Source organism: Mobula birostris, chromosome 26, assembly GCF_030028105.1.
Source record: "Mobula birostris isolate sMobBir1 chromosome 26, sMobBir1.hap1, whole genome shotgun sequence".
Lineage (NCBI taxonomy): Eukaryota > Metazoa > Chordata > Chondrichthyes > Myliobatiformes > Myliobatidae > Mobula > Mobula birostris.
In genome coordinates this window covers 7,441,557-7,465,319 of record NC_092395.1, presented here as the reverse complement: position 1 = coordinate 7,465,319, position 23,763 = coordinate 7,441,557, and the positions used below count along the sequence as shown (strand labels likewise).

The 23,763-nt window shown below is 43.8% G+C and overlaps 1 protein-coding gene across 5 annotated transcripts in view; it reads left to right on the top strand.

Moving 5' to 3' along the window:
- The window catches only part of LOC140188351 (phospholipid-transporting ATPase IC-like), a 158,616-nt gene that overhangs the window by 23,756 nt on the left and 111,097 nt on the right, over positions 1–23,763 (top strand). For 2 of the 5 annotated variants that reach the window (XM_072244523.1, XM_072244524.1), the window contains exons 2-3: positions 3,706–3,808; positions 21,557–21,653. The exons of 1 other annotated variant lie outside the window; for it this stretch is intronic. Coding sequence is in view for 1 of the 4 variants with exons in the window: in XM_072244521.1 (XP_072100622.1) it covers positions 21,557–21,653 (97 nt within the window). In the remaining 3 variants the exon portion in view is untranslated. The remainder of the gene's footprint in view (positions 1–3,705; positions 3,809–21,556; positions 21,654–23,763) is intronic. 2 more of the 5 variants (XM_072244522.1, XM_072244521.1) reach the window with 1 other exon arrangement.

The window sequence follows — 23,763 nt, the reverse complement described above, 5'->3', positions numbered from 1 at the left end:
CTTTGCCCATTCTCCTAATCTGTCTAAGTCCTACTGTAGCCTCTCTACTTCCTTAAAACTACCTGCCCCTCCACCTATCTTCATTTTGTCTGAAAGCTTTACAACAAAGTCATCAATTCCATCATCCAAATCATTGACATATAACGTAAAAAGAATTAATCTCAACACAGACCCTGTGGGACATTACTAGTCACCAGTAGCCAGTCAGAAAAGACTCCATTTATTCCCACTCTCTGCCTCCTGTCAATCAGCCACTGCTTTATCCATGCTAGAATCTTTCCTGTAATACCATGGGCTCGTAGCTTGTTAAGCAGCCTCATGTGTGGCACCTTGTCAAAGGCCTTCTGAAAATCCAAGTACACAACATTAACTAATTCTCCTTTGTCTATCCTGCTTGTTATTTCTTCAAAGAATTCCAATAGATTCGTCAGGCAAGATTTTCCCTTGAGGAAACCTACCTATTTTATCATGTGCCTCCAAGTACTCTGAGACCTCATCCTTAATAATCAAATCCAACATCTTCCCAACCACTGAGGTCAGACTAACTGGCCTCTAGCTTTCTTTCTTCTGCCTTCCTCCCTTCTTGAAGAATGGAGTGTCATTTACAATTTTACAGTATTCAGAAACCATTTTAGAATCTTGTGATTCTTGTAAATCATTTCTAATGTCCCCACAATATCTTCAGCTACCTCTTTCAAAACCCTGGTCTGTACACCATCTGTCTAGGTGACTTATCTACCTTCAGACCTTTCAGTTTCCCAAGAACCTTCTCTTTATTTATGGTAACTTCACACATTTCATGCCCCCGACACCTGGAACTTCCACCATACTGCTTGTGTCTTCCACAGTGAAGACTGATGCAAAAGACTTTCTCAGTTCATCTGCTGTTTTGTTGTCTCCCATTACTACCTCTCCAGCATCATTTTCCAGTGGTTTAATATCCATGCTCGCCTCTCTTTTACACTTTACATATCTAAAGAAACTTTTAGTATCCTCTTTAATATTATTGGCCTGCTTACTTTCGTATCCTTAACCTTCTTAATGACATTCTAATTGCCTTCTGTTGGTTTATTTAAAAGCTTCTCAAACCTCTAACTTCCCACTAATTGTTGCTCTATTACATGCCCTCTCTTTGACTTTTATGGTGGTTTTGTCTTCTCAAAGGTCATCTTTCCTTTAGAGTACTTCTTCCTCTTTGGGTGTATATATCCTGTGCCTTCTGAATTATTTCCAGAAATTCTAGTCATTGCTGCTCTGCCGTCATCCCTGCCAGTGTTCTTTTCCAATCGATTCTGGCCAACTCCTCTCTTATTACTCTGTAATTCCCTTTCCTCCTCTGTAATACTGATACATCTGACCTTAGCTTCTCCTTCTCAAATTTCAGGGTGAATTCAATCACATCATGATCACTCCCCTAAGGGTTCTTCTACCTCAAGCTCTCTAATCAATTCTGGTCAATGCACATCTACCTCGATACTTTAATTGGCAAAATAGAGTTGATCGTGGGTTCGCACCCCGTGCATTGAGGTAGAACAAGGTAAAACAATAACAGAATGCAGAATAAAGTATTACAGTTACAGCGAAAGTGCTGTACAGATAGACAATAAAATGCAAGATTCTGATGCAGTACAAAAATTTTAGGCACATTCAGTATACATAGCTAGGGTGCCTAAGACTTTTGCACAGTACTGTGGTAATTTTATGTTTTGCACAATACTGCTGCTGCTGCAAAAGAGAAACAAATTTCATGATGTATGTGAGTGATGATAAACCTGATTCTGATATGGGCCTCTATTGTGGACTGAGAGTGGGAAGGGGACAGGGAGAGGGGAATCATAGTCGGAAAAAGGGGAAGGGAGAGGGGAGGGAGAGGGGAGGGAGTGGGAAGCACCAGAGGGACATTCTGTAATGATCAATAAACCAATTGTTTGGAATCAAATGACCTTGCCTGGTCCAGGGTGGGTGGGGTCTTGGATTGTGCTGACTGCTTTACCGAGGCAGTGAGCAGTATAGACAGATGTATAGAAAACATAAATGGATCTAAACTTTAAAATAAATTGCATGGGTTCAGTAAAAAGTAGGGAAATGGGAACCAGGCAGCTCAGAGGCACAGCGAGTCAGACTGATGTGCATTATTTGTTTACTTTCTTATTGTTTGTACAATATGTTCTTTTTTCACACATTGGATGGTTTTTTGGTCTTTGTTGTATGGGGTGTGTCATGAATCCTAGTTCACATTTCTTTGTTTTGCGGCTGCCTGCAAGAAGACGAACCTTAAGGCTGTATACGGTATACATATTTTGATGACAACTGTACTTTGAACTTTGCTGTCAGAGACCCGGGTTCAATCCCGACCTCAGATACTGTCCATGTCTGTTTTCCCTAGTTGCTTCAATTTCCTCTGATGTACTAAAAACGCACAAGCTAGTTACTGTAAATTGCCAGCACTTTGGGGAATGGTCTAATCAGGGAACAGCTGATCGGACTGCGGAGAGATTAACAAAGAAAGGGACTAGCGTAGAATTAGTGTTCAGTGGGCCAAAGGATCTGTTACTCTCTCTATGACTGACAGAATGGCATTTTGAAAGGTTTAGCAGAGACAAGGAGGACCAAATGACCTCCTCTGTGTTGTTCAACTCTCAAATCCATGATAAATTCGATGTTAGCTCCTTTGTGATGGTTGTTGGTATTGCAATGATAAGAAAAAAAGTTAAGTTGAATATGAAAGGAGTAAATCTTTATTTTGCATATTAGTAATAATTAAGATATGCAGATGGACTGCATATCTTAATGAGAATAGACTTTTAAATTTTAAAATGTATCTTATTTACCTTGCATATTACAATGGAAGTGAAAAAGTTAATGAAAAATATTGAATATCACTTTTACTGAGATTGAGGAACATATGCATTTATGCTTCAGAGAGGAAGATTCAAATTCATTTATTTATCACGTGTACATCAGAATCAGGTTTATTATCACCGGCATGTGACGTGAAATTTGTTAACTTAGCAGCAGCAGTTCAATGCAATACATCATCTAGCAGAGAGAAAAAAATAATAATAAATAAAATAAAACATAATAAACAAGTAAATCAATTACCGCTACTGAATAGATTTTTAAAAAATGTGCAAAAACAGAAATTTGCATATTAAAAAAAAGTGAGGTAGTGCCCAAAGCTTCAATGTCCATTTAGGAATCGGATGGCGGAGGGGAAGAAGCTGTTCCTGAATCACTGAGTGTGTGCCTTCAGGCTTCTGTACCTCCTACCTGATGGTAACAGTGAGAAAAGGGCATGCCCTGGGTGCTGGAGGTCCTTAATAATGGACGCTGCCTTTTTGAAACACCGCTCCCTGAAGATGTCCTGGGTACGTTGTAGGCTAGTGTCCAAGATGGAGCTGACTAGATTTACAACCTTCTGCAGCTTCTTTTGGTCCTGTGCAGTAGCCCCTCCATACCAGACAGTGATGTAGCCTCACACATCAAAGTTGCCGGTGAACGCAGCAGGCCAGGCAGCATCTCTATGAAGAGGTACAGTCGACATTTCAGGCCGAGACCCTTCGTTAGGCCTAACTGCTTGGATTATGCAGCCTGTCAGAATGCTCTCCACAGTATAACTATAGAAGTTTTTGAGTGTATTTATTGACATGTCAAATCTCTTCAAACTCCTAACAAAGTATAACCCCTGTCTTGCCTTCTTTATAGCTACATCGATATGTTGGGAACAGGTTAGATCCTCAGAGATCTCAGAGACCCAGGAACTTGAAGCTGCTCACTCTCTCCACTTCTGATCCCTCTATGAGGATTGGTATGTTTTCCTTCGACTTAACCTTCCTGGTCCACAATCAGCTCTTTCATCTTACTGATGTTGAGTGCCAGGTTGTTGCTGCGGCACCTTTCCACTAGTTGGCATATCTCACTCCTGTACGCCCTGTCGTCACCACCTGAGATTCTACCAACAATGGTTGTATTGTCAGCAAATTTGTGGATGGCATTTGAGCTATGCCTAGCCACACAGTCATGTGTATACAGAGAGTAGAGCAGTGGGCTAAGCTCACACCCCTGAGGTGCGCCAGTGTTGATTGTCAGTGAGGACGATATGTTATCACCAATCCCACAGACTGTGGTCTTCCAGATAGGAAGTTGAGGATCCAATTGCAGAGGGAGGTACAGAGGCTCAGGTTCTGCAACTTCTCAATTGGATTGTGGGAATGATGGTATTAAATGCTGAGCTATAGTCGATGAACAGTATCCTGACGTAGGTGTTTATGTGGTCTAGGTGGTCTAAAGCCATGTGGAGAGCCATTGAGATTGCATGTGCTGTTGACCTATTGTGGCGATAGGCAAATTGCAATGGGTCCAGGTCCTTGCTGAGGTAGGAGTTCATCAAAACTCATGGTGAACTGTGCTCTTTGTGTTAACAACCAGTACATCTAACAATGTTCCTTCTAATTTTTTTTTTTCGCACAGTCCAACCTTTGCTCTAAGCAGGAAATATTTACATGGCACAAAAACTGCATTTTAGGTGTTTATTTTTAAATATGCATATCAAACAAACAAACCACAACTCACAACACAAGTAAATAATGCCAGGCAGTCAAAACAACTGACAGGCATAATGGCAAAGTAAAATGTTTTGACTAGGTGGCATTGGCATTCAGTAGTCTGGTAGTTTATTAACAATGAGCCACCGACTTCCATTCTGTGTTTATTGTTACAATTTGCAACAATGTTGTAACTTGAAACACTGACAATGTAAATACGTTGAAATTCAAAAATGTTTCAAAGTAAAGGTTGTGGTATGTTTATTATTTAGAACATTTCTGGATTATATTCATAAACACCTATTTCATTAATGTATATTTCACAATTATATTAATATAGATTTCAAAATTATATCAGCAAAATTTCAAAAATCATCTTAGCATAAATTCAAAAATATATAAAAGATATCTCTAGCTGCACACCAACAAATGCTATGTGTGTGGGAGCGTTTCAGTTACTGCGCAGCTTAGCGGGAACAGTGAGTGGGATGTGGGCAAACCACAACCATCCCACACTCTCTAGTGTCAACACAGCACGTTCATAATGCTGGGCAGAACAAGGCAGAGCACAACAAGCAACAGAATAACAACAGCAAAGCAGGACTTGTTTTCCCCTCCCACTTACACAAGTAGTGATTTCTGAATTCTCTGATAGCTAAGACTGATTCTTAAAATACAATAACTCTGCTTCAGGAATTCTTGCATACTTTTATGGGAAATGTTTTTCAGAGAGCCTTATTTAGTCATTTTGCATATGTTGCATAATATTGTAATAAACGCTCTTCATATATCTGGGTGGCAAGAGCAATACAACGTTATGAAGCAAGATTAGGAGGTAATTCAGAAACTAAGCAGTATCATGACCTTTGCTCCAAGGGGATTGGAGTAAAAAATGAGGAAGTCTTGTTGAGATTACACATGGTTTTGGTGTGGTTACACATGGAATCAATTCAGTCATACATTCATTTCGGGGTTGGAATGCAAAGTCAGCAATATGAGGTCATTTATTCAGGGTCAGGATTGAGGAAGGTGGAGTGATTCGGGAGAGGAAATCAGGAGTTAAAGCTAAAAGCTTAACAAGCTAATCCATAACATTCAAATTTCAAAGTAAATTTGTTATCAATGTACCTCTTCTTTTCTTACTGCTCATTATGTCACTCGAGTTTAGGGTAGCGATGAAGGTCATGTCAGTCCTACAAGTCCCGGGTGGAGACACAGGAATACATTCGCACTCAGATCTGGAAGGATTCTTTGTGGCTGTTTCTGTTTGACCAGTCAGGGTTGTTAGCTCTGAGCTGAACCCCCGAACCTGGAGGACCGGTGGGCCACTCTTAGTCTGGCCTCTACCCTTCAATCTATTTGGCATGGGTGACCCTACCAGGAGCCAAAGCATAAAGCCCTGACTCCAGCCAGCATAGCTCTCCGGCTCAATGAGGCACGCAAGCCTCCAAATCACGACAAGGCTGCGTCCTCTTACAGCATCAAAGTATATACATGTCACTATATACCGTTTGTATAATCCTGAGATTTTCTTGCAAGCATACTCAATAAATCCATAGCAGAATAATAACTAGAATAGAATCGATGAAAGACTGTACGCATGAACTTGGACATTTAACCAGTATGCCAAAGACATCGAGCTGTGCAAATACAAAAAGAGAGAATAATAATAATAAATAAACAAACAATAAATATCAAGAACATGAGAAGAAGAGCATTTGAAAGTGAACCCATAGGTTGTGGGTACATTTCAATGATGGGGCGAGTGAAATGATCCTCTTTGGTCCAAGAGCCCGATGGTCAAGGGGGAAGAACTGTTCCTGAACCTGGTGGTCTGAGTCCTGAAATTATTTTACCTTCTTCCTCATGGCAGCAGTGAGAAGAGAGTATATCCTGGGTGGAGGGGCTCCCTGATGATGGATGCTGCTTTCCTGTGATAATGTTTTGTGTAGATGTGCTTGGTGGTAGAGAAGTGATATATAAGTGATGGACTGGGGCTGTATCCATTGCTTTTTGTAGGCTCTTCCATATTAGTGCATTGGTATTTATATGAGACTGTGATACAGCCCGTCAATATACTCTCTACCACATATCTATAGAAGCTTGTCAAAGTTTTAGATGTCATGCTGTATCTTTGCAAACTCCTAAGGAAGTAGAGGTTGGTTTTGAGCTTTCTTCATAATTGCACTTAATATGCTAGGCCTAGAATAGACCTTCTGAAATTATAACACTGAGAAATTTACAATTGCTGACTCTGCCCGATGAGAACTGGCTTGCGAACAACTGGTTTCGTCCTCCTGAGGTCAGTAACCAAGATCATCGGAAAAGTGGTTTTTATTTCCATCGTCATCGTCATCGGAAAGTCATCGTCAAGCTGCAGGGGATGCAGGAGAGGTTTGCGAGGATTCTGCCTGGATTAGAGGGCTTGAGTTACCGGGAGAGGCTGGCCACCATGGACCTTTGCTCCTTGGAGCATTGGAGAATGAGATATAACCTCCTCGAGGCTTATAAAACCATGTGGGAGATGGATAAGGTGGAAAGTAATAGTCTTCTCCCCAGTGCTGGGGGCTGCAAAATTAGAGGAAACAGTTACAACATAAGAGAGGTTTAAAAGAGACCTGAGAGGGTAACTTCTTTACACAGAGGGTAGTGAGTACCTGGAATGAGCTGCTAGAGGAAATGGTCGAAGTGGCTACCACTGCAACATTTAAGTGGCATTTGGATAGGTACATGGCAGGGAGGGGCTTGGAGGGCTGAATGTGGGCAGCTGGGATTAGCTGGGAGTCTGCTGTGGTTGGTGTGGGCTAGTTGTTCCAAAGGGCCTGCTGGTGTGCTGAATGAATCTAATGTGCAAATTGACACATGTGGGAAACTCAGAGAACCAACAGCTAAAGCGATACTGTTCTGAGTTAGCCTGTACACAGTTGAAAGGAAGTTTCAGATGAAAGAAGAACTGTGTGGCAGATGCATCAAGGTGCTGTGTTGTGTGAGGGAAAACAGATGTAGACAGGAAAAAAAATCAAAACCTTTCTCTTTAGGCTGACAAGATAGAAATGTCTATACGTAATTCTCAAATAACTGGAATGGAGGAAGCTGATGTCAATTTTTATGAGGTTTACAGTAAGGAGATGTTAGGGTAGATGTGAGATATTTAGGTTAAGTGTCTGGAGAATTTGGGCACATGAGGCTCATCAGCCCTGTAGTAGCCAAAGACGTTAAAATAGTTATTTTGCATATTGTATCCGATTCCCCCGATAACCAATTTCCCCCCGGGATCAATAAAGTATGACTATGACTATAACTATGTCTATTCCTAAATGCAGATTGAAGCTTTGGGCACTACCTCATTTTTTTTAATGTACAGTATTTCAGTTTTTGCACATTAAAAAAAATCTATTCAATATACATAATTGATTTACTTATTTATTATGTTGTATTTTATTTATTGTTATTTTTTTTCTCTCTCTGCTAGGTTATGTATTGTATTGAACTGCTGCCGCTAAGTTAGCAAATTTCACGCCACATGCCGGTGATAATAAATTTGATTCTGTTTCTGACAAAATACGTTGAAGATGGCACATTCTCAAATCTCACTACGGTCTAATTCTTGGAAAATCTGTAGTGAAGATAATTAATATAAACAATTGCTTGAAATCTGCTCTTTGCAATTTCACTTAATGTACCCACACCACAATGTGCATGGTTATGGCTAAATCATTCTGTAAGATCCTTTGTTAGTTTTTAGATCAGAGCTGTAAGGAGAAAGAGTCAGCGAGCACAGGATAAGGTTCTTTGGCACACCATGCCCATACACTTAAAAAATGCATTGTTTGAAATTTAATAGTTTTTTGTGTGGCTAGGCACAGCTCAAATGCCACCTATAAATTTGCTGAGGACACAACTATTGTTGGCAGAATTTCAGATGGTGTTGAGAGGGCGTACAGGAGCGAGATACATCACCCAGTTGAGTGCTGTTGTAGCTACACCCTAGCACTCAACATCACTAAGAACAAAGAACTGATTGTGGACTTCAGAAAGGGTAAGATGAGGGAACACACACCAGTCCTCATAGACGGATCAGTAGTGGAAAGGATGAGCAGTTTCAAGTTTCTGGGTGTCAGCATCTGTGAGGATCTATCCTGGGCCCAACATATCAATGCAGTTACAAAGAAGGCACAACAGTGGCTATATTTCATTAGAAATTTGAGGACATTTGATATCTTACCAAGGCACACACATTTCTACAGATGTACCAATGAGACTATTCTGCTGGTTGCATCACTGTCTGGTGTGGGGTGGGTAGGGGGTGGAGTGCTATTGTACAGGATCGAAACAAGCTGCAGAGTTGTGAACTTAGCCAGCTCCATCGTGAGCACTAGCCTCCCCAGCATCCAGACCATCTTCAAGGAACGATGCCTCAAAAAGGTGGCGTCCATCATCTATCACCCAGGACATGCCCTCTTCTCAATGCCGCCATCAGGGAGGAGGTACAGGAGCCTGAAGGCGCGCGCGCGCACGCACACACACACACACACACACACACACACACACACACACACAACGTTTCAGGAACAGCTTCTTCCCTTCTGCCATCCGATTTCTGAATGGACATTGAGCCAATGAACACCACCTCGCTACTTTTTATGTGCGACTTATTTAACTTAGCTATTTTATATATATTTATATGTACTTGCTATAATTCACAGTTTTTATTATTTTGTATTGCAATGTAGAGCTGCCGCGTAGAACAAATTCCATGAATATGCCAGTGATATTAGACCTGATTCTGATTCCCAGAATTCCTATAGCTGCTCCTTAATTCTGAATTTTATCCTTGTCAAAAAAAATTTGTTCACCACTTATATATTCCTCCCTATACATTCCCTGAAACTTTTAAAATCAGTTCTTCCCAGTTCAGGATCAGAATCACCTACATTAGTGTGCAAAAGACTTAGACACACTAGATTTTTTTTTAATGTGGTTTCAGATGGTATGGCCTCCACAGAGCCCTGATCTCAACATTATTGATGTTTTCTGGGATTACCTGGAGAGATAGAAAGAAGGGAGACAGCCAAAATCTGCAGAGGAACTGGAGCAAGTTCTCCAAGATGCTTGGATCAAACTACCAACCGATTCCCTTATAAACTGCATGACAGTGTACCTCAGAGAACTGACGCAGTTTTAAAGTGGTTACACCAAATATTGATTAGATACTGTTGACTGCTGATAGTATTGTTTTTTTTTGATATTTAGAAACTTTCTATTTCATTATTATTTAAAGTATCTCGGTATTTCAGAATTTTCTAACATGTGCCTAAGACTTTTGAACAATTCTGTACATATGTTGTAAAATTTGTTTTGTGGTAGCAGTACAGTGCAAGATATAAAGTAATACTATAATTTATGAAATAGTAAATAAATGTGCAAAAGAGGAACGGCAGGGTAGTGTTATAGAGTCATAGAACACTGCAGAGCGCAGAATCAGGCCCTCAGCCCATCTAGTCTGTGCCAATCTGTTATTCTGCCTAGTCCCATCAACCTGCAACCAGATCACAGCCCTCCATACCCTCCCATTCATGTGCCTGTCCAAATCCATGTTCACAGGTTAATGGAAATCTGACGGTGGAAGGGAAGAAAATGTTATACAAACTATCTTCACAACAATTAAGTCTGGCACTTTGAACACATAAGGCAAATCAGAGACATGACAAAGTCTGCAGTTGCCAGAAAGACAAAGCAACACACACAAAATGCTGGAAGAGCAGCAAATCAGGGAGCATCTATGGAAATGAATAAACAGTCGAAATTTTGAACCAGGACCCTTCATCAGGATTGGGAAGGGACGTGGAAGACACCAGAATAAAAAGGTGGGGGAAGTGGACAGAGGTCTAGCTGGGAGGTGATGGGTAAAGCCAGGTGGGTGGGAAAAGGCAAAGATTGGAGAGGAAGGAATCTGATAGGAGAGGAGAGTGGACCAGAGAAGAAAAAGGAGGGGGGGACCCGGGGGAGGTGATAGGTGAGAAGAGGTAAAAGGCCAGCCTGGGGATTAGAAGACGAAAGGAGTGGGAAGGAATTTTGTTTTGGAATAGATTTAACATTGTCACATGTACTGAGGTAGAGTGAGAACACAATTAGATGCCCTTTGTTCCATAAATTCCACAAATTCTCCCTGAAGAGCATTGTTTTTACAGAAGTAAAGATGAACAAAGAAACAGAGGTCAGCAATAAAACCTTTTTCAGGAGTTTCATTATTCCTGTATCAGAGCATACAAAACTGAAAGTTCAAGTGATTTGTGTGGAGACACTAAAGATGAGAAAAGGTTCAAAAGATCAAAGTAAGTTTATTATCAGAGTACATATATGTCACCATATACCTCATAGAACATAGAATAGTACAGAACAGTACAGGCCCTTCGGCCCACAATATTGTGCCGACCCTCAAATCCTGCCTCCCATATAAGCCCCCACCTTAAATTCCGCCGTATACCTGCCTAGTAGTCTCTTAAACTTCACTAGTGTATCTGCCTCCACCACTGACTCAGGCAGTGCATTCCACGCACCAACCGCTCTCTGAGTAAAAAATCTTCCTTTAATATCCCCCTTGAACTTCCCAGCCCTTACCTTAAAGCCATGTCCTCTTGTATTGAGCAGTGGTGCCCTGGGGAAGAGGCGCTGGCTATCCACTCTATCTATTCCTCTTATTATCTTGTACACCTCTATCATGTCTCCTTTCATCCTCCTTCTGTCCAAAGAGTAAAGCCCTAGCTCCTTTAATCTCTGATCATAATGCATACTCTCTAAACCAGGCAGCATCCTGGTAAATCTCCTCTGTACTCTTTCCAATGCTTCCACATCGTTCCTATAGTGAGGCGACCAGAACTGGACACAATACTCCAAGTGTGACCTAACCAGAGTTTTATAGAGCTGCATCATTACATCGCGACTCTTAAACTCTATCCCTCGACTTATGAAAGCCAACACACCATAAGCTTTCTTAACTACCCTATCTACCTGTGAGGCAACTTTCAGGGATCTGTAGACATGTACCCCCCGATCCCTCTGCTCCTCCACACTACCAAGTATCCTGCCATTTACTTCGTACTCTGCCTTGGAGTTTGTCCTTCCAAAGTGTACCACCTCACACTTCTCAGGGTTGAACTCCATCTGCCACTTCTCAGCCCACTTCTGCATCCTATCAATGTCTCTCCACAATCTTTGACAATCCTCTACACTATCCACAACACCACCAACCTTTGTGTCGTCTGCAAACTTGCCAACCACCCTTCTACCCCCACATCCAGGTCGTTAATAAAAGTAACAAAAAGTAGAGGTCCCAGAACTGATCCTTGTGGGACACCACTAGTCACAATCCTCCAATCTGAATGTACTCCCTCCACCACCACCCTCTGCCTTCTGCAGGCAAGCCAATTCTGAATCCACCTGGCCAAACTTCCCTGGATCCCATGCCTTCTAACTTTCTGAATAAGCCTACCATGTGGAACCTTGTCAAATACCTTACTAAAATCCATATAGATCACATCCACTGCACTACCCTCATCTATATGCCTGGTCACCTCCTCAAAGAACTCTATCAAGCTTGTTAGACACGATCTGCCCTTCACAAAGCTATGCTGACTGTCCCTGATCAGACCATGATTCTCTAAATGCCCAGAGATCCTATCCCTAAGAATCTTTTCCAACAGCTTTCCCACCACAGACATAAGGCTTACTGGTCTATAATTACCCGGACTATCCCTACTACCTTTTTTGAACAAGGGGACAACATTCGCCTCCCTCCAGCCCGGTACCATTCCCATGGACAACGAAGACATAAAGATCCTAGCCAAAGGCTCAGCAATCTCTTCCCTCGCCTCGTGGAGCCACCTGGGGAATATTCCATCAGGGCCTGGGGACTTATCCGTCCTAATGTATTTTAACAACTCCAACATCTCCCCTCCCTTAATATCAACATGCTCCAGAACATCAACCTCACTCATATTGTCCTCACCATCATCAAGTTCCCTCTCATTGGTGAATACCGAAGAGAAGTATTCATTGAGGACCTCGCTCACTTCCACAGCCTCCAGGCACATCTTTCCACCTTTATCTCTAATCGGTCCTACCCTCACTCCTGTCATCCTCTTTTTCTTCACATAATTGAAGAATGCCTTGGGGTTTTCCTTTACCCTACTCGCCAAGGCCTTCTCATGCCCCCTTCTTGCTCTTCTCAGCCCCTTCTTACTCTCCTTTCTTGCTTCCCTATATTCCTTAATAGACCCATCTGATCCTTGCTTCCTAAACCTCATGTACGCTGCCTTCTTCCACCTGACTAGATTTTCCACCTCACTTGTCACCCATGGTTCCTTCACCCTACCGTTCTTTATCTTCCTCACCGGGACAAGTTTATCCCTAACATCCTGCAAGAGATCTCTAAACATCAACCACATGTCCATAGCGTGTTTCCCTGCAAAAACAACATCCCAATTCACACCCACAAGTTCTTGCCTTATAGCCTCATAATTTGCCCTTCCCCAATTAAAAATTTTCCTGTCCTCTCTGATTCTGTATTTTTCCATGATAATGCTAAAGGCCAGGGAGCAGTGGTCACTGTCCCCCAGATGCTCACCCACTGAGAGATCTGTGACCTGACCTGGTTCATTACCTAGTACTAGATCTAGTACAGCATTCCCCCTAGTCGGCCTGTCCAATACTGTGACAGGAATCCGTCCTGGACACACTTAACAAACTCTGCCCCATCTAAACCCTTGGAACTAATCAGGTGCCAATCAATATTAGGGAGGTTAAAGTCACCCATGATAACAACCCTGTTATTTTTGCACCTTTCCAAAATCTGCCTCCCAATCTGCTCCTCTGTATCTCTGCTGCTACCAGGGGGCCTATAGAATACCCCCAACAGAGTAACTGCTCCCTTCCTGTTCCTGACTTCTACCCATACTGACTCAAAAGAAGCTCCTGCTATATTACCCACCCTTTCTGTAGCTGTAATAGTATCCCTGACCAGTAATGCCACCCCTCCTCCCCTTTTTCTGCCCTCTCTATCCCTTTTAAAGCACTGAGATCCAGGAATATTGAGAATCCATTCCTGCCCTGGTGCCAGCCAAGTCTCTGTAATGGCCACTACATCATAATTCCATGTATGTATCCAAGCTCTCAGTTCATCACCTTTGTTCCTGATGCTTCTTGCATTGAGGTACACACACTTCTACCTTACTGTCTTTACACCGTTTATTCTGCCTCTCTTTCCTCAAAGCCTCTCTATATGTTAGATCTGGCTTTACTCCATGCACTTCTTTCACTGCTCTATCGCTCTGGGTCCCATCCCCCTTGCAAATTAGTTTAAATCCTCCTGAACCAAGCTAACAAACCTACCTGCAAGGATATTGCTCCCCTCGAGTTCAGATGCAACCCATCCAATCTGTACAGGTCCCACCTTCCCCAGGAGAGATCCCAACGATCCAAAAATCTAAAACCCTGCTCCCTGCACCAACTCCTCAGCCACGCATTCAACTGCCATCTCCTCCAATTCTTACCATCACTGTCACGTAGCACTGGCAGCAATCCTGAGAATGCCACCCTTGAGGTCCTGTTCTTCAGCCTTCTGCCTAGTTCCTGAAACTCACACTTCAGAACCTCATCCCTCTTCCTGCCTATGTCGTTGGTCCCTACATGTATCACGACTTCTGGTTACTTTCCCTCTCGTACCACGATGTCGTATACCCGGTCAGAGACATCCCGGACCCTGGCACCCGGGAGGCAACAAACCATGCGGGTGTCCTTCTCACGTCCATAAAATCTCCTGTTTGCTCCCCTGACTATAGAGTCTCCAATGACGACAGCTCTCCTCTTCTCCGTCCCACCCTTCTGCACCACCAGGTCAGATTGAGTGCCGGAGGCCCTGCCACCATGGCTCACACCTGGCCTGTCGTCCCTGCCAACAGTATCCAGGACAGTAAACTTATTATTCAGGGGAATGGCTACAGGGGTGCTCTGCACTACCTGTCTGCTCACCTTCATTTTCCCCCCTCTGACTGTTACCCAACGACCTGCTTCCGACAGCCTAGGTGTGACTACCTCCCTGTAGCTCTCATCTATGACTGCCTTATTGTCCCTTATGAGTCGAAGGTCATCCAGCTGCTGCTCCAGATTCCTTACACGGTCTTCCAGATCACCCAGCCGTGTGCACTTCTGGCAGGTGTGACTCAGCAGGAGAGGGGCATTCCCCCAAGACTGCCACATCTCACATGAGAGGCACATCACCGTCTCAGGAGACATTGTAAAGACTAACTGCGAGCAAGCTTGTCCTCCGCCTCTTCTCGTCGAAGCCTCTCGAGTCAAAACCTCAAAGCTCCACTCCTTCACTGGCCCACTCACTCACTGGCTGCTTTCCACTGGCCGCTTCGCTTGAGCTATCCCTCTATTTATCTGTTTGAGCTTTTCAAAATGCTTGGTCACCTGACCTCGATTGCCCAATCAGCCGCTTTCTGCTGAGTCTGAGCTATTCAAATCTTGATTGACTTGATTGCACAGACCAACTGCCAAAATTGCCAGAATCTCTCGAGTCAAAGCCTCAAAGCTCCACTCCTTCACTGGCCCACTCACTCACTGGCCGCTTTCCACAATTCTTTTTCCTGCGGGCATACTCAGCAAATCTATTGAATAGTAACTATAATAGGATCAATGAAAGATCAACCAGAGTGCAGAAGACAACAAACTGTGCAAATACAAATATAACAAACAGCAAAAAATAACGAGAACATGAAATAACAAGATAAAGGGTCTTTAAAGTGAGATCATAGGCTGTGGGAACATTTCAATGGATGGGTTATCCCCTTTAGTTCAAGGGCCTGATAGTTGAGGGGTAGTAACTGTTTTTGAACTTGGAATCCTGGTGCTGCGAGTCCTGGGGCTCCCGTACCTTTTTGCTGAAGGCAGCAGCAAGAAAAATGCATGGCCTGGGAGGTGAGGAACTCTGATGATGGATGCTGCTCTCCTATGGTAGTGTTTCATGTGGATGTGCTCAATGGTTGCGAGGGCTTTACCTGTAATGCACTGGGCTGAATTGACTACCTTTTGCATGATTTTCTACTTGAGGCCATTGGAGTTTCCATACCAGGCTGTGATGCAGCCAGTCAATACACTCTTCCCTACACACCTATAGAAGTCTGTCAAAGTGTTTGAAGACTACCCGTGTCTGAATCAGATATGGAGGTCAGGTGCAGAGCTGTTGCTGACCCTATCGCGGATGTAGAGAGAGGCACAGGTGGAGCAACCAGTGGAGTCACTGCCTCAAAAAGCAAACAGCCCAAGTTCGATCATGACGTCCGCTGCTTACTGTGTGGAGTTTGCATATTCTCCCTTTGATTTAAGGGATCTTCCCTTTCTGTGGTACTTTGATTTTTTTTCCAACACTCCAAAATTGGTGGATTGGTGAGCTGTGTGTGATTTATGTTTTGTGGGTGCACCGTGATCCAGAGGAACATGGATTCATTTGGATATATATATATATATATATATATATATATATATATATATATATATATATATATATATATAGTGTGTGTGTGTTTACAGTCAGATGACAATGAACTTGAACTTAATCGGACACTGTAAATTGTTCCAACTAACCTGCCCGTCTTTGGACTGTGGGAGGAAACCAGAGCACCTGGGGGAAACCCACGCGTTCACAGGGAGAACGTACAAACTCCTTACAGACAGCTGCAGGAAATGAACCCAGGTCACTGGTACTGTAAAGCATTGTGCTAACTACTATGCTATCGTGCCACCCCACAGGGTCCAGGTCCCTCGAAATGTTTTCTATTAATGTATTTATTCATAAGATCATAAGATATAGGAACAGAATTAGGCCATCTGGCCCATTGAGTCTGCTCTGCCATTTCATCACAGCCAATCCAATTCCCTCTCAGCCCCAATCTCCTGCCTTCTCCCCGTATCCCTCATGCCCTGACTAATCAAGAATCTATCAACCCCTGCCTTAAATATACTATACCCAATGACTTGGCCTCCAGAGACATCTGTGCAACAGATTCACCACTCTTTGTCATAAGGTGGTGGCTGGGAACGGACCCAAGTGCAAGACACAGACACTGAAGTATTAGGGACAGGACTAGGATACAGGGTGAGGGCTAGGACATGGACATGAAAACCGGGAACCCGGAACAGGACTGAACAAGAGAGCTAGGAGCCCGGGCTTGGACTCCGAGTCAGAGACTGGACAAGAACCCAGAACCAGGGTCTTGCTTCTGGCTCGGACCCCAGAACTAGGCAAGGTCATGACTTGGCTGGCAAGCAGGATGAGGCTGGAGTCTTCAGACTTGAGGCGAGGCTTGAGACCAGAGACTTGAGGCTTGGGGTCTTGAAGCTTAGCTTGGAGTGAGGCTCGAGGCTTGGGGTCTTGAAGCTCCTCCTGAGCAGGGCGCGGTACTCCACCCGACGGAGGCGGGGGACAGGAAGGGACAGAACCAACCGCAGGGTAACGGCAATCTGGCCTGACTTACCCGACGGCGGCAAGGGACAGGAAGGGAACTATGTTCAGGGTGGCTCCAGGACAAGACTTCAGGCGAGACGAGGTGAGAGTTACCGGCAAGGCAAGGCAAGGCAAGGCTTCAGGCAATGCAAGGCGAGGCAAGAACTTCAGGTGAGGCGAGAGTTACCGGCAAGGCTTCAGGCGAGGCGAGAGTTACCGGCAAGGCAAGGCAAGGCTTCAGGCAATGCAAGGCGAGGCAAGAACTTCAGGTGAGGCGAGAGTTACCGGCAAGGCGAGGCAAGGCTTCAGGCGATGCAAGGTGAGGCAAGAACTTCAGGTGAGGCGAGAGCTACCGGCAAGGCAAGGCAAGGCAAGGCAAGAACTTCAGGTGAGGCGAGAGTTACCGGCAAGGCAAGGCAAGGCAAGGCTTCAGGCGATGCGAGGCGAAGCAAGAACTTCAGGTGAGGTGAGAGTTACCGGCAAGGCGAGGCAAGGCTTCAGGCGATGCGAGGTGAAGCAAGAACTTCAGGTGAGGTGAGAGTTACCGGCAAGGCAAGGCAAGGCAAGGCAAGGCTTCAGGCGATGCAAGAACTTCAGGTGAGGCAAGAGTTACCGGCAAGGCGAGGCAAGGCTTCAGGCGATGCGAGGTGAGGAAAGAACTTCAGGTGAGGTGAGAGTTACCGGCAAGGCAAGGCAAGGCGAGGCGAGGCAAGGCTTCAGGCAGGGCTTCAGGCGAGGCGAGGCAAGGCTTCAGGCAGGGCTTCAGGTGAGGCGAGGCTTCAGGCGAGGCGAGGCTTCAGGCGAGGAAACAGAAGGCAAGGGAAAGGATACAAGGAGTAAGGACAAGAACAATCCAGCAGCCACACCCTGGTCTCTGGAGGTATTTATGCAGCCAGCCCCAACGAGAATCAGCTGCCTCAATTAGTGCTCAAAAGGAACAGAAACAAGGTAGACAGGAAAACCTGGAGCAAGGGTTGATAGACCAGACCGTGAACCAGAATGCGGACTTCACGGACTGGACTGTGACACTCTTTGGCTAAAGAAATTCCTTCTCATCTCCATTCTAATTGAATATTCCTCTTTTCTGAGTCTGTTTCCTCTAGTCTTAGACTCCCCCACCAATAGGAAACATCCTCTCCACATCCACTCTATCGAGGCCTTTCAAAATTCGATAGGCTTTAATGAGAACCACACCCCCATTCTTCTGAATACCAGTGAGTACTGACCAAGAGCTATCAAACACTCTTCTTATGATAAACCTTTCAATTCTGGGATCATTTTCGTAAACCTCCTTTGAACCATCTCCATTGTCAACACATCCTTTCTAAGACAAGGGGCCCAAAACTGCTCACAATACTCCAAGTGAGGCCTCACCAGTGCCTTATAAAGCTTCAACATTACCTCTTTGCTTTTATGTTTTAGTCTTCTCAAAATGAATGCTAACATTCCATTTGCCTTTCTTACCACTGACTCAAGCTGGAAATTAACCTTTCGGGAATCTTGCACAAGGAATCCCTAGTCCCTGTCTGCCTCAGATATTTGAATTTTCTCTCCATTTAGAAAATAGTCCATGCTATTGTATTTTCTAACAAAGTGCATGACCAACTTCCATTTAAATGCTATTGTGCCTACCTCTGCCACATCCTCTGGCAGCTTATTCCATTATATGTCCCTCCCTCCTTCCTTATGTCCCTCATTTCATTATATGTTCCACCCTCCCTCCGTATATCCCTTATTTCATTATATATCCCTTCCTCCCTCCATATGTCTTTTGTTTCATTATATGTCTGATGCACTATCAATTACTCCAAAAGACTGGAAGCTGAGTAAATACTGAAAGGCTTTTATTAGCAATAAAATGTGACCTCGACCATGCTGAGTATCTGCCCCTGGACTGAGGGAGGAGCAGTGACACAATCGCCTTTATTCAGGGTTCTGTGGGAGGAGCCACAGGAGCCATCAGCAGAGGGGCGTGTCCAGACAGGTAACCCAGTTACAACATATATATATATATATATGGTTTACCACAATGTCCCTCCCTTTCCGTATGTCCTTTATTCCATTATATGTACCTCCCTTCACATGAAGACGTTGGCCTCGGTCTCTTTTAGCTTTTTCCTCTTTCATTTTAAACCTACACCCTTTAGCACAGGCTCCCTTCCCCTGGGAAAAAGACTGTGCTTTCACAACATCTCTGATTGTCCACTCCACTGCCCTCACAGTGAGTTGTGTATGAAGTTTGGCAGGGGGTTAAACACCTTCTTAAACATCACTTGAGCTGGAAACTTTCTTCGGGGTTTTCAATGAGAAAACTTTGCGAAACTGCAGAAAGTCAAGTAAAATATGTATTAAGTTCAATAGAGAATCTCCCGGAGCCTGAATATAGTAATGTTATCGATCATTCTCATTATCAGTATTAACCAAGCTAATACACACATGCAGCATTCTATAACTATGCCAGAGTGAACTTGTGGCACAACGACAGCTGAATAGTAATAAACGATAAACACAATAGTAACCTTAAAAGTGCATTTAGTAAATATTTAACAGTACTAAGAAAGTTTAATACAGATACTGCTGTTTCAAGGGCAAATAAATAGTGGATTGTGATGGATAGATCGATAGATAGATACTTTATTGATCCCAAAGGAAATGACAGTGTCACAGTAGCATTACAAGTGCACAGATGTACAAGTACTAGAAGAGAAGTATAAAGAAGAGAAGGGGGGTCATCACTTCCTCACCTGTAGATTGACTTTGGAGCAGCACTGTTGTCTCAGTCTATTACTAAAAGTGCTCCTCTGTCCAGCCAAGGTGGCATGCAGAGGATGAGAAACACTGTCCAGAATTTCCAGGATTTTCTATAGGGTCCTTTGTCCTACCATAGCCCCCAGTGTGTCCAGCGTGTCCAGTTTGACTCCTAGAACAGAGCCAGCCTTTCTAATCAGTTTATTGAGCCTGTTGGCATCACCCGTGTTGATGCCATTGCCCCCGCATACCACTGTATAGAAGATTGTACTGGTGATAACAGACTGGTAGAACATGTGAAGGAGAGGCCTGCGTACTCCAGAGGACCTCAGTCTCCTCAGGATGTAGAGGCGACTCTGGCCCTTATTGGACACAGCCTCTGCGTTGGTGCTCCACTTAAGTCTCTTCTGCCGTGTGTTTCAAGTCGAAATCCAAATTAACCCATTCAGGAAATGATGTTTAAAAAAAGCTTCCCTATAGGAAGTGATGTTTGTACCATATGAACTGCATACAAAGCAAACAGCACCTCTAGAGGCAGAACACATTTATTTCGCTTCTCAGTCTCCGACCCGCCAAGGGATAAAGTCCTAACCTGACCAACTTCTCCCTTTAACCTGGAGAGAAGTTGACAAGAATGTGGAGAGAATAATGTAGGATTACTGTAGCTGGGCGTTTGGTGTTCTCTTTCCATATTTTGTGGCCCAGTGACTACCCAAGCCAGAAACTAGGCTCAAGGATGATATCTACCCCATTGTAATAAGACGATTAAATAATTCCCTAGTATGATGAGATGGACTCTTAACCTCAAAATATTCCTTGTTATGATGTTGCATCTTATTGCTTACCTGGTTCCTTAAGGTTGCTATGGCCGGGGATGGGATTAATGGGGATAAGCTCCCACTATCTACTAAATGCTCCCTATGGCGTGAGTTTCAAATAGCCTCTGACAACCAAGTTGAGCTCTTGTTCTTCACGTCTGGCTTAGCTCCTAAGCCTGGCAGAACTGTTTCTACTGACAGGAGAAGGGGCAAAGGCGGGTTCATTGTGCCTGAAGTCCATTCACATTCGGCAGATGAGGCTCATCAGCCGGGGTTGGCGGCTCATCGAGGAGAAGGAAAGCGCTGATCTCGAACCTCCGCTGCCTCGTGGCTATACCCACTCATGAGGAAAGCTTCAGGAGTAAGCCCCGAGGAAAAATCTGGAGCTGGAGTCCCTAAGGCAGTCCTCCATTGAGTTCAACGCTGACTGGCAACTCCTGCGAAGCTTCTGGTGCTGAACTGTGTCGGTCTCTGCCGTTCCTTTGGATACATCAGCTGCATGGAGAGGGGACGCCTGCTGTATTGGCAACAGCTTGCTCTCCACATCAAACTGCCCTGACCCGCATATCATGTCGAGAGCTGGAACACAACGTCCATGGTTGACCCCGACTAATAGACGGCCTTAGTTGTTTACCTACACTGCACTGTCTCTGTAGCTGCCCTTTATTCTGGATTGTTATTGTTCTACTTTGTTCTACCTCAGTGCCCTGTGTAATGATCTGAGCTAGTTGAACAGTATGCAAGACAAACTTTTCACTCTACCTCAGTACATGTGACAATAATAAACCAATTTTATTGAGCTGAACTGCTATATCCTAGATTTTGAGATCTGAGCGAGGCAGTGATTGGTATATCCTAAAGAGAGTTGCTCAGTAATGTTTAGTCAATACTTAGTCTCTCTCCTTCCTGATTTCCCTGTGGTTTTTCCTGTTTCCACACAGGATCCATTGCATCACACAGGGCAGTCCAGATTAATTACGCCCACAGAATTGGCAGAACTGCCAGAAGGACAAGACGCACCCACGCTGAGACAGAGAGGTGAGCCGTGTTTAAATAAAATTCTAGTCTTGCGAAATCTTTTCACAAGCTGGCTCGCAGAAAGAACCATTTGAGAAAAAACTGTGTAAAAATGCACAGTGTCATTTTGTCCAGCACTCTGGTCTTGCTTTGCCTGAAAGTACTGATGAATTGATCTGCATGAAGAGTATGTAGAGCAAGTTTTTCTGCTGTACCTTGGTATTGAAAGTTTCTGATTTTGATTCAGGGTCTTGACCTGAAATGCTGAGTATCTCTTTCCCTCCACAGATGCTGTCTGACCAGCTGAGTTTTGAGTTCATTTTTATCTCTACAAAATACTTCTAATTATCTTTTGCCTTTATTCTCTACATCAGCGTGTGAAATCTCCTTTGTCATAATAGACTCTGTGTCTAAAATACAAAGCCAATAATCACACATGAGCCGCCTGCTTTTGAGGTACATTGACGCTTCTGTTACAGTACTTTATACATTATTCCAAGGCACAATTCAGGGTTTACATCCGTAGATCCCTCAGAGTTGTCGTGCAGGTTGATAGGGTGGTTAAGACGGTGTATGCTGTGCTGGTATTCGTTAGTCAGGGGACTGAGTTCAAGAGCTGTGAGGTAAAGTCTTTAAAACTGGTTAGACACGCTTGGTATATCGTGGTCAGTTCTGGTTGCCTCATTATAGGAAGGACGTGGAAACCTTAGAGAGGGTGCAGTGGAGACTTACAAGGCTGATGCCGAGAACATCTTATGAAGAAGGGCTGACTAAGCTAGAACTTTTGTCTTTGGAGCGAAGGAGAATGAGAGGTGACGTGATCGAGGTGTACAAGATGATAAGAAGAATAGATCTAGTGGACAGCCAGAGACTGTTCCCCAGGGTGGAAATGGCCAGTTCAAGGAGGCATGATTTTAGCGATTGGAGGAAAGTACTGGCAGGATGTCAGAGGTAGTTTTTTTTTAACGCAGTGTTGTGTGCATGGAGTGTGCTGCCAGGGGTGGTGATAGACAGGGATACATTTGGGATATTTAAGAAACTGTTAGATAGGCACATGGATGAAAGAAAATTGGAGGGCTACGTAGGAGGGAAGGGTTAGATCGATCTTGGATTTGGTTAAGTGATCAGCACAGTATGTCACGGTACAGTAGCACGGTGGTTAGGATAAAGCTTTACAGTACAAACAACCCGGGTTCAATTCCCACTGCTGCCTGTAAGGAGTTTGTACGATCTCCCCATGACTGTGCAGGCTTTCCCCGGTTTCCTCCCACGGTCCAAAGACATGTCGGTGGCTGGGTTGATTGGTCACAGCAAATTGTCCTGTGATTAGGCTAGGTTCAATCAGGGGTTGCTGGACAGCACGGCTTGAAAGTCCAGAAGAGCCTGTTCCGCATTGAATCTCAATAAACAAATAAACAAACAAACAAACAAGCATTGTGGGCTGAACGGCCTGTACTTTTCTATAATTTGCATAGATTTTAGTTTACATAATATTATCAGTAAACTAAATGCATTTTAAGATGCCTTCCTGCCTGTACAATGAATGGGAAGCTTCAACATACAGCAAATCATACTTATGAATAGTTACCCAACTAAACCAATATTATTAACAAAGGCAAGGATTTATTGAATGAGGTATCAAGATTCACTTGTCATTTGTTTTAGAGTAGCTATTATTTATTCTATTGTGAACCAGTCTGTATACACTTCACGCTCTACTCTTCCTCCTTCCCCTTTACTGTAAAGGAGTTTAATGTTGCATAAACATTTGTATAGAGTGCACTGTTCAGTCCAAGTTCCCCATGCTGGTTCATTCGTTTTCAACCTCTTACTGGACATCTACTTTGGAGAAGCAAGAGTTGGGAAGTAATATTTGACCCTTTCTGAATCCTGGAACCACAGACTCTCTGCAGATCGTCTCCAAGTGACATGAGGGGAAGGCTGGCTGGCTTCGGTGCCCAGTTTTTCTGAACACTGTCTGTAAGTTATGCTCAAAGAAAGTAATAATTTGACCAGAATGACAGCAGGTGTAATTAATATTAATGAATAAATACCAAACCAAGTGTAATTAATATTATTAAGCAAATATAAAATCAAGTGTAATTAATATGAATGAGGAAATACAAAGAAT